General features: G+C 40.5%; 1 protein-coding gene across 1 annotated transcript in view; it reads left to right on the plus strand.

Moving 5' to 3' along the window:
• The window catches only part of SRSF3 (serine and arginine rich splicing factor 3), a 12326-nt gene extending 4410 nt beyond the window's left edge, over positions 1–7916 (plus strand). The window contains exons 2-6 of the mRNA XM_017870105.1: positions 1297–1504; positions 3357–3491; positions 5646–5684; positions 6205–6291; positions 6447–7916. Of these exons, the coding sequence (XP_017725594.1) occupies positions 1299–1504; positions 3357–3491; positions 5646–5684; positions 6205–6291; positions 6447–6474 (495 nt within the window). The 5' untranslated portion in view covers positions 1297–1298 and the 3' untranslated portion in view covers positions 6475–7916. The remainder of the gene's footprint in view (positions 1–1296; positions 1505–3356; positions 3492–5645; positions 5685–6204; positions 6292–6446) is intronic.
• The last annotated feature ends 3323 nt before the right edge of the window (positions 7917–11239 follow it).

Here is an 11239-nt window from a genome sequence, read left to right on the forward strand (position 1 = left end):
CCCCCCCCCCCCCCCCCCCCCCCGCCCCCAGGAGACTCCTACCCATTGAGCCCTTACTCCCAGTTTCCCTGTCCCACTTCCTCCGGTCACTAGCCACCACTAATCTCTCTCTCTGAACTTAGCTATTTTAGATATTTAGTATTTATGAAATCGTGTATTTTTATGTCTGGCTTTTTTAGCGTAATGTTTTCAAGATTTTCCAACGTTGGAGCATTTGTCAGTACATCATTCTGAACAATACTCATTTTATATCTATACCACATTTTGCTTATCCGTTTCTGTTGATGGACATTTGGGTTAACACCTTTTGGCTACTGTGAATAAGTGCTGCTATGAGCTTACATTAAAAAAAAAAACAAAACTGGAAAGTTGGTCTCGTTGCTTGAGAAATTTTTACTGCATAAGACTTTGGTCTATTTAATGACATGTGATAGTAGCCTTGTTCCTATGATTCCAAATGACCAAAATAGGCATGCATTTATTTATTTTTACTTTTTTGACGATGGAATCTCGCTCTGTCGCCCAGACTGGAGTGCAGTGGCACGATCTGGTTCACTGCCACCTCCACTTCCTGGGTTCAAGCGATTGTTCTGCCTCAGCCTCTCGAGTAGCTGGGACTTCAGGTGTGCGCCACCATGCCCGGCTAATTTCTGTGTTTTTAGTTGAGACGGAGTTTCACCATATTGGCTAGGCTGGTCTTGAACTCCTGACCTCGTGATCCGCCTGCCTCGGCTTCCCAAAAGTGCTGGGATTACAGGCGTGAGCCCGGTCCATGGGCATTTTTTTTTTTTTAATGAAAAGTTGGCCTTAACTTTTATTAAAGCTGATAAATTTTGGCTTATGTAGGCACTTTGAATCCCTTTCCTGGTAGTGTAACCTTAAGGACTAGCTTTCTTCATCATTGTTGTATTTGGTTTTGAGTCCCCAACAGAACTCTTTTATACTTTGATAGAAATGCTTTATTTTGGGGATTAAATCAAGTAACAGGTTAAGTCTTTAACTCACTGCCCAGATGATGGTAAATGCTCCTCCAGTGTTCTCACGTTCCAAGGAAGCTGTTTTTTTCTTCACTAATTGCTGGCTTCCTGAGGGTTAGGAGAGTAAAAGTTATGAGGGAACGGGGGCTTAGCAGTAACATTTCTTGTTTGGTTTCTAGCATTTTGGAATTAAGTTTTTTTTCTCTTTACATGCTACCTTAAACTCTTTTGTGCACCCTAATGGAATTCTTTCTAAGGATCTGTGGTTTTAACTGTAGATGTTTAGATAAATGAATATTTTTGGTATTTTTCATTACAGAAATGCATCGTGATTCCTGTCCATTGGACTGTAAGGTTTATGTAGGCAATCTTGGAAACAATGGTAACAAGACCGAATTGGAACGGGCTTTTGGCTACTATGGACCACTCCGAAGTGTGTGGGTTGCTAGAAACCCACCCGGCTTTGCTTTTGTTGAATTTGAAGATCCCCGAGATGCAGCTGATGCGGTCCGAGAGCTAGATGGAAGGTAATTTAAATTGATACAAATGTATTGCTTGTGTTTTTCATATTTAAAATCTACAGGATATGTGGCTCTTAGATCTGGCTTTTCCAATCACTGGCCAATTGTATCTTTAGATAAAATTGGGATTTTTTTTTTTTGGAGATGAGTCTTGCTCTGTCACCTGGGCTGGAGTGCAGTGGTACGATCTCGGCTCACCGCAGCCTCCGCCTCCCGGGTTCAGGTGATTCTCCTGCCTCAGCCTCCTGAGTAACTGGGACTACAGGCGTGTGCCATTATGCGGGGCAGATTTTTGTGTTTCTAGCAAAGATGGGGTTTCACCATGTTGACCAGGCAGGTCTCGAACTCCCGACCTCAGGTGGTCTGCCTGCCTCAGTCTCTCTCCCAAAGTGCTGGAATTAGAGGTGTGAGCCACTGTGCCCAGCCAGGATCAAATATTTTTAAGAGTAGTTGTGAACTGATACTTGTTTAAAAATTTGTTCACAAAATGGTTACACGGGTTTGTTGTATCTTTACTTTTATGTGTTTGAAATACTTATTCCAGAAAGTGAATCAGTTACTATTTCCCTTTGTGTTAATAGTGTCCTGTTACCTGGCTAAGTAAGGCCGGAGTATTGACCTCTATGCCCCCTTCCCCCTTTCCTCATCTTTGGAAATATAATGGGAAAAAGGGTCTGAGTGTTCACTGTAAAGCTGCATGAAAGTTTGGTCAATTCAAACAGGTCGTAGTAGAGTTTTCCAGGGCTCACCTCTTCCCAATCACTGTCCAAATATGATAGCTTATCTAAATTTAATGACTGGTTGTATGAAGGGTGAGAAGTAATGGTCTTTTCTACTACTCTGAGCTATAATTTCTTTTTTTTTTTAATGTATATTATTTAAAAAATAATACAGATGGCGGTCTGTGTTGCCCAGGCTGACTTCAAGCTCCTGGGCTCAAGCCATCCTCCTACCTTAGTCTGTCTGAGTGCTGGTATTACAGGAGTGAGCCACCTCACCTGGCCACAGCTGTAATTTGTTCTGTGCTGACTATTGAGGGGAGAGGGTACTGTAAAATGGCCAAAATGGTTGTCTTGTCTTGAGCCCATTTTTTTACCTGGAGTTGGGCGGGGGGGAGACCGATATAGCCTGACAAATAACTGAAATAAATGCTGGGACCTCAAAGGAAGAAGTCATAATGAAGATACAGAAGAACTTGTTTTTCAAGGATAAATGGATCTTCACACTTAAATTGCAACTGTTAACAAATTAATACTGAGCTCAGTAGTCAGACTGGCTCTAACAATTAGGCGATAAAATAGAAGTTGGCTTCCTTGTGAATTGGTACTTTAGAAGATCCTATTGAATTGTTTAATTTGAAATTAATTGAAATTTTAATTTGAAACTGGGAAACAAACTTATTTTGATTTTCAAGACATAGTCTTGCTCTGTCCCCCAGGCTGGAGTGCAGTGGCATGATCTTGGCTCACTGCAACCTCTGCTTACTGGGTTTGAGTGATTCTCCTGCCTCAGCCTCCTGAGTAGCTGGGATTACAGGCATGCGCCACCACACCTGGCTATTATTTGTATTTTTAGTAGAGCCAGGGTTTCACCATGTTGGCCAGGATGGTATCGAACTCTTGACCTAGTGATCCGCCTACCTTGGCCTCACAAAGTGTTGGGATTACAGGCGTGTACCACTGTGCCCGGCCAAAGCTCACTTGATGTTAGTAAAAATAAGGGAGCTAGAAATTTGGTATTAAATTTCACACACACTCAGATGTGTTCTTTGCAGAATAGCCAACTGGGAGTACTTTTGGCTTTAATATACATGTCAGAAACTTAGGCTGTTTTAAGTTTAATATCTTTGCTTCCTCAGAACACTATGTGGCTGCCGTGTAAGAGTGGAACTGTCGAATGGTGAAAAAAGAAGTAGAAATCGTGGCCCACCTCCTTCTTGGGGTCGTCGCCCTCGAGATGATTATCGTAGGAGGAGTCCTCCACCTCGTCGCAGGTACTTGAGAGAAAGCTTGTTTAGAGGTATTGGTGTAATGGAGTAGCTAGTAGGAGCAGGTATTTCTCTTAAAAGTTTGTTGGTGGGTTTTAAACTTTGGAAGAATCGGAGGTTTCTATGAAACATTTGTTGGGTGTAGTTTGGGGTATGTGAGTTGTGCTGAGTGTTGGCTTTTGTCTTTAGGTCACTGTTCATGTTGGTAGTCAGTAACTTCTATCTTGGATCTGTCTTCTAGTTCATCTTTCTAGTTGCATCTTTCCAAATCTTCCCTTATACTTCAATTTAGGCCTTTTTCCATTTCTTGGCTCCATAATGACAAACATTACATTCAACTCTAGCTCTTCACAAATTTGTGTTTTCTACTACTAGCACAATTGTAATATTTATCAAACAGGCAGCTGTTTTAATGTTACAACTGGTAAAGTAGAAATCATTCTGAAACTAACTTAAGTCACTGACCAATAAAGGGGGCTAAAAAAGAAGTAATCCCAGTCATCTGTTCTTCAATCCCAAATAGGAGAAAATTCAGTTTTTTTATAATTGAAAATGGCATCATTCTTGGACCAGGCAGTATTGTCTGGTTGCTAACTCCACATCTCCTCAGACCTCCAAAATAGTTTCTATAGGACTAAATTTACCTCTTACAGGTGAGTGGAGTCCTTCTAGGAGACAGGAGTTCAAAATCTTGCCCCTTTTGCTATTTTGAAAAACAACAGCACACTGTTGCCCATCATAATAAAGAGTATTTGTTAGCTAATAGATGGTTGTACTGATGGCTTGTTTTCATTTTTTTTTGTGCTTTTTGGTCCATCTATTAATAAAAATGAACCCCGTTACAGAGTCACCATCATGTCTCTTCTCACCACCCTCTGAATCTGCATTAGCCAGTCAACTAGCCCTTTCAGCGTCATGTGACCAGCGCGCCCCATTCAGCTTGGCTGGTGTCGTTTCACATGACCCAGGCTGGCCAGTCGTCAGGTTGCACCGCCCTTTGGTTCCCGAGCATGCTGTTTTCTCTCAGCCTTCTCTCCAACCTTAACCAAATCGGCAGCAGCCACCTCGACCGCCCACACATTCCTGGCCAATCAGCTCAGCTGTTTATTTACCAAATGTCTTCACAACAACTACAGCAGCAGCCTTCGGCTAACAAAAAAGCAGGAAAAATCCACAACACCCCCTTCGCCAACCAACTAAATCCAACGCAACATCTGGCAAAACCTTTTCAGCAAATTCTTCCTGGCCGTCAGTCCGGCAGCCTCACCTCACCATTTCTAGCTTGTTGAAACCCAAAACTAGTAAGTTTTTCCTGCTTATACAGTTTACTGCTGGTTAAAATAAGGAGTAAGCGGCTTAAAGTAATTCTTTTTTCTGGATCAAAGGCTGGCTGTGCATAATTGAATGGTAACGTACATATATATTGCTTGAAAAACTTTTAAGGGTGATAGGGAACTCGTAATGTAACTAGACCTTCAAGTGAAACTTATTTGCATGTGCGAGATGCCAAACTAAAAAATTTTAATATCTCTAACAGATTAGCTTTCTTTTCTGGCAAAAATTTGTTGAATCCTATCACCTTTAAATGGTTTTACTAACAGTTTCAAAATTTAAAATTTTGGGGTTGAAGTGTGGGCCAAGCTAAGGTAATTTTGGTAAGCCTAAACACACTCTTAAATGTGACGATCACAAATGCAGTTCTAATGTACCACTTAATGGCATCAATATTTACACCTACCGCGTTTTCACAAGATTACACTATCCACCTGGTACCTAAGTCTTGTCATGGACTTACAGGTTTGCATGGGTTCCAAATACTGGTTTATGGTACTGTTTTTGGAACTACTTGTGGGACTATATTTTGGTGTGGTGTTTGGGTAGTGAGGTTAGTTTGACATGAAGTTTTGCATTGGACAGATCTGCTGTGAAGCATTCTTTGTTAAAGTGAATCCATGGTTGGAATACCTGCTTTTCACTTGAGCTTTTTGTTCCTTAATCCTTCTGTGCCTTTTTTTTCTTTTCTTTTTTTTTTTTTGGACGATGGGTGCCAGTTCTTCGGCACATTCACTGGGCCCAACAGTGAGATTGAAAAGTTGGGAAATGCCTCACGCCATAAATACTAATTGATGATGAGCCTAATTTTCCCGTTTCTGCTTTTAGATCTCCAAGAAGGAGAAGCTTCTCTCGCAGCCGAAGCAGGTAAACGACTACCTTTTTTGGCTACATTCTTAGAAATGGCAGTGTTTCTGCTGTTCTTAAACTTTTCCAGATGGCTTGGTTAATGGGAATAAACCTTGGCTTTAATAGTGAATCAGATTGTAAGGATGAGTCACTTTTCTTTGAGTTTTCAAAGACTTTTTAGAAAGTATTTAGTTTTTTTAAAAAAGAGGGTCTGTCACCCAGGCTGGAGTGCAGTGGTGTGATTATAGCTCACTGTGTCCTTTAACTCCTGTCCTTGGAGTGATCCTACCTCTTCAGTCTCCTGAGTAGCTCAGACTACAGGCACATACTGTCACACCTGGCTAATTTATTTTTTGTGGAGATGGGATCTCACTTTGTTGTCCACTCTGTTCTCAAATTCTTGGCTTCAAGTGAGCTTCCTGCCTCTGCCTCCCAAAACATTGGAATTATTGGCGTGAGCCACCATGCCAGATAAAGAGAATATTTATGTATAATTTTACCATACCTCATTGGTCCTAATGTGTTTTCTCTCGTTTAGGTCCCTTTCTAGAGATAGGAGAAGAGAGAGATCGCTGTCTCGGGAGAGAAATCACAAGCCGTCCCGATCCTTCTCTAGGTCTCGTAGGTAAGATCTTAAGATAACTTATATTTAAGAGTTTGTATACATAGTATGCTAAGACCTTTTTTGTAAGCCATAAATTTTTTACTTTAAAAGTCTTTTGATACGTCACTAAGTGTCACCAAGTTACAAATGTAATGTTTTGTTTTCTGTTTTTTTAGCCGATCTAGGTCAAATGAAAGGAAGTAGAAGACAGTTTGCAAGAGAAGTGGTGTACAGGAAATTACTTCATTTGACGGGAGTATGTACAGGAAATTCATTCAAGTTTTGTTTGAGACTTATAAGCTTGTGCATTTTAAGGATGTTTTTAGTGTTCAAATCTGGTTTGTCTCTTGAACAGTTGACACAAAGGGTGGTGATTCTCTTCATGGTTTGAAATGGATCATATGGGCATGTAATACCAAGAATTGTTACTTTACAATGTTCCCTTAAGCAAAATTGAATTTGCTTTGAACTTTAGTTATGCATAGACTGATAATAAACCTCTAAACCTGCCCAGCAGAAGTCTGATTTTTTTTTTTTTTTAATACAGAAACAACTGGCAAAAAAACTAAGATTAACTTTTTTTCCATAGCTGGGATATAGGATGCAGCTGTAGTTGAATAAGCAGTCTTTAAAACTGCTGTGAAACACAAGCCATCAGGTAAAAGAAACGCTGAACTATTAAATTAGAGGTTTTGAAAATCCAACTTTCATCCTGGGCAGAGGTTGCCTGGTTGGTATAGAATCTGTTATTCAAGAAAGTTTACCTTTGCTTTAGGTCATAAGTTCCTTATTTGATTGCTGTATATGGATACATGGCTGTTCGTGACATTCTTTATGTGCAAATTTGAGATTTCAAAAAATGTCCTGCCAGTTTAAGGGTACATTGTAGAGCCGAACTTTGAGTTACTGTGCGAGATTTTTTTTCATGCTGTCATTTGTAATATGTTTTGTGAGAATCCTTGGGATTAAAGTTTTGGTTACAAATTGTTGTTTAACTTGAAAGCCTGTTTTTCCTTGCAAACTCAAATCTGTGAGCTTGGTACCAAGTCCAGGTATATAACATTCCTATTGGAAGCCATACTTATATTTTCTTGTAAAGTGCTTTTGAATTAATAAAATATTAGCATAATGGTGTAATAGTCAGTTGAACCCACTGTTAACCATTGTTCTTATCCCATGGGAAGCAGTTGGTTACATGATTCTTATTTTATAAGAAACACAGCTGAGAGGCACTATGGATTAGTCTTCTGAAGTGAAGGGAATATAGATGTCACCTAAGTGATAGTTAACACTTTTTTTTTTTTTTTAAAGGAGTAGAAGCCAGTTCAGGGTCCATGTTATTTAGTGACCAACATTTTAAAGTATAGCAGCAACCTGGTACTTAAACACAAAGTAAATTGCCCATTAACAATGGTTTTTATCTTTAGCATGAAAACTTTCCACAGGTCTAAAAATTGCTTCCATTTTTTAATTTGAGGTGTTGCATGGGAATTCTAAGCTGATCCATCATGATGTAAAGTTCACAATACGGTTCAAATGTAACAGTGCAGAATTGAATATGGAGGCATGCATAACCTTCCTCTTAGAAAATGGGAGGAGTTGTAATTTCAAATTTTTGTGCAATTAGATTAAATCATAATGCAACAGTCTTGTGGCTTAGTTTCCTTACATATGCTCTTTCAAGATAGTTTTGGATTATGCTGTATTGACTGTCTTAAATATGAAAGATAAGTCATTGCATTAAGAGTTCAAGCTATATGAATATATTAAGATATATGGCCTAAACAAATTATTAAATGATTTCCACCTTTTACACAAATCTCGCGGGTTGAATTGGTGTCAGGAAGATTCAGCCTTGAAGTTAAGCATGTTAACTTTAAGAGCTGAGATCTAGCCACTTCACTCCAGCCTGAGTGAAAGCATGTTCAAGAAAGACACTTTTCAGACTGCCTGTTGATATACTGCGAACTCTGGCATTGGGCATTTTATCTTTCAGTATTCCCACATAGCCTAAAAACTGTTCCTGTTAGGAACAACGCAAGATAGCTAAGAAGTTACGGAAGCCACGCAATATGTCAATTACGTTGCTCTTATAAATGGACAACTTACATGGGCATTTTTTGGAACTATATGCCCAAAATATGCAGGCTCTTAAATTGGAAGGGTTTCTGTAAAAAGGACAGTTAGTTATGGGTATAATATGGCTAAGAGGAATAATACAGAACCTGAAATAAAAGTGACTACCAGGGAGTTACCCTGACTTAAGTGACTTACAGTCCCAGTTTGCAGTTACTTTAACTAGAAGCCCTAGCACAACCTCAAGACTTAAAAACTTTAGAACATGGAAATTGTTAAAGCTTTGAATTGCACATTTAGATTGTGGCTCTTTGGAAGTTTTTAAAGTTCCTGTAATTTCAAAAATAATAGGTCACACTAACCAGTCTTGTCCATATTCTGGGTTGAGTGTAAAACTGAAAGAAATCACAAAACAACTCAGACCTGTGGTTTAAGGATTAAGGTGTTCACTAGAAATCACTATTATTAATACTTGATGGCAATGTAAAGAAACATTAAGGATTATAGTTGGTTACGTTTTCAAAGATACTGACTGGACGTGGTGGCTCATGCTTGTAATTCCTAGCACTTTGGGAGGCTAGGGCGGGCACGAGGATCTCTTGAAGCCAGGAGTTTGAGGCCAGTCGGCCCAGCATGGCAAGATTTACATTTCAATTTTTCTTCTTTTTTAAGGAATATTTAGCTTGATCTGGTTCACAGTTTATTGTGGGTTGCTTCTGACCTCCCACGTCTTTCGCAGAAAGTTGAAAATCAGGAAGTTGTAGTTGACCAAGCACAGGTACCCTGTATCTACCATATGAGTATCTTAGAGATCCTTACAAACATGTGATCTGTCAATGTCCACGACACCCCCACCCTGTTAGACTGCAGTCAGTCGCTCTCACTCAAACACGTATGTGAGTGGGAAATCCAGGTTATTACTATAGATTTTAGTACAGTGCTGCTTAATTAGGAATTTTGTTGGATTGAAGAGGTATTTCAGAATAGATAGAGCCAGACTCCTGGCTCATTGACTTAGTTTTTCAGGGTGACCTAACCCTGTGTAATTTTGAGGAGTTCTACATGATAAATACTCGTGGTGATGTGAGAACCACTAGTTTAGCATATTGTCCAAGTATGTTTTCAGAGTTCTGAATGAGATTTAGTTGTCATATCTAGTTGGTGGTAATCTCTTATAGTTGTATATTTTTGTATTGCCAGATTGTTGCCTTCTGGTTTTCCATCTTTTCGAGAAAGATTTCTAATTAAAGTTACTGAAGAAAACTGGGTTGGAAGTATATTTTCACTAAATAATCCAGTAGTGTTGAATTTGATTTTATATGTCCACACTAATTTTTTTCATCCTGTTTTATTAAGGATTCATTGGGTACCTGAAGAGAATGCAGCTGTAGACCCCTTAAGGTTCTGAGACCAAGATCGTTGAAATTTGTTTTGACTGAACACGATGGCTCATGCCTGTAATCACCATACTCTAGGAGGTTGAGGCAGGCGGATCACTTGTGGTCAGGAGTTAGAGACCAGCCTGGTCAACGTGGTGAAATCCTGTTTCTACTTAAAAAAATTAGCCAGGCGTGGTGGCAGGCGCCTATAATCCCAGCCACTTGGGAGGCTGAGGCAGGAGAAGCGCTGTTCCTGGTGGTTGGAGGTTGCCGTGAGCTGAGATCTAGCCACTTCACTCCAGCCTGAGTGAAAGTGAAACTCCGTCTCCAAAAAAAAAGAGAAAGAAATTTGATTTGGTTAGCCTAGTATAATTGCTTAGTTTTGTCCATGCAACTTTCCCCTTGTTGGACTGTAGTACTTCATAATACAGTATTTAGATTCTCATTTAGTATCGTGTTTTCTATGGATTTGATGAAGGTACCAAAAATGATTCCTAAACTAACACATGAAATATATGTGCAAAACATTGCTTTTTTTTTTTTTTTTTTTTGGTCTGTAAGTTTGTTCAATGCAAAAGAATCCTCTCCACTGTTACTGAGGTGGCCGACCACGTGGTCCACGACCAAATCTGCCTCTAAACTGAGAGTTCGGTTGCTGACCCAGCCCCAGCCTTGGCTTTCTTGTCGGCACCAGGTGGCACAGCACTCCTTCTGTAGGTATCTCTCTCAGCTTCCCCTCTTGTGAGTCTTGCAGGTTGCTCACCCTCCAGACCTTTAGGCCGAGGCCTGCCAGTCTCTGGACAGCTATGGCATAGGGTGGCAGGCACAATCTCCGGGGGCAGATGAAGGTAACCACGGAGATACCCTCATTGGTAAGGTACCAGTAGAAATGTCTCCAGGCAAACTGTTCCTTCACGTAGCCTTGGACTTGAGAGACTGCATGGCCTTCATGACATGAAGGTTGGGCACATTCTTGTCTGCCAGCTCCGGGTGCTTAGGCATGTGGACATCCTTCTTGGCCACCATGACTCTCTCCTTAAAAAAGTTCATAAATGGCAATCTGGTTCTTAGGCATCAACATCTGGCAGGTCTCCGCCACGCACTGGCTTCATCCTCCCACTCTTCCTCTGACAGTCTTCGCCAACCAGCGGCCCCCTACCCCATAAAATAAGCCTCCAACCCCTGTTGCTACTCAGAAATGGGTGTGGGGGGAGTGGGAGAAAGGCCCCCTGCCCGCATCCTGGGGAGGAGCAGCGGCTAAGGCAGCAGGATGGCCCGGATGGGAGCCGATGGAACTGGAACTCCACCAACATTGCTTTTTTAATCTTTAGTTCTTCCTCATTTCTAATGTAAGGCATTGTATGGTTGTTTTACTACAAAAGATGTAGAATATGGCCATGTAGTGCCTCACTGTAAGTTATTACATGTGTCTTGAGCAAATGAAAATATCAAAACATTGATACTTCTCCCTAATCATTTGGAAGGTCCCGAGATGGAGACTATTTACAGGGCAA

This window comes from Rhinopithecus bieti, unplaced genomic scaffold, assembly GCF_001698545.2.
Source record: "Rhinopithecus bieti isolate Rb0 unplaced genomic scaffold, ASM169854v2 scaffold_4553, whole genome shotgun sequence".
Classification (NCBI taxonomy): domain Eukaryota; kingdom Metazoa; phylum Chordata; class Mammalia; order Primates; family Cercopithecidae; genus Rhinopithecus; species Rhinopithecus bieti.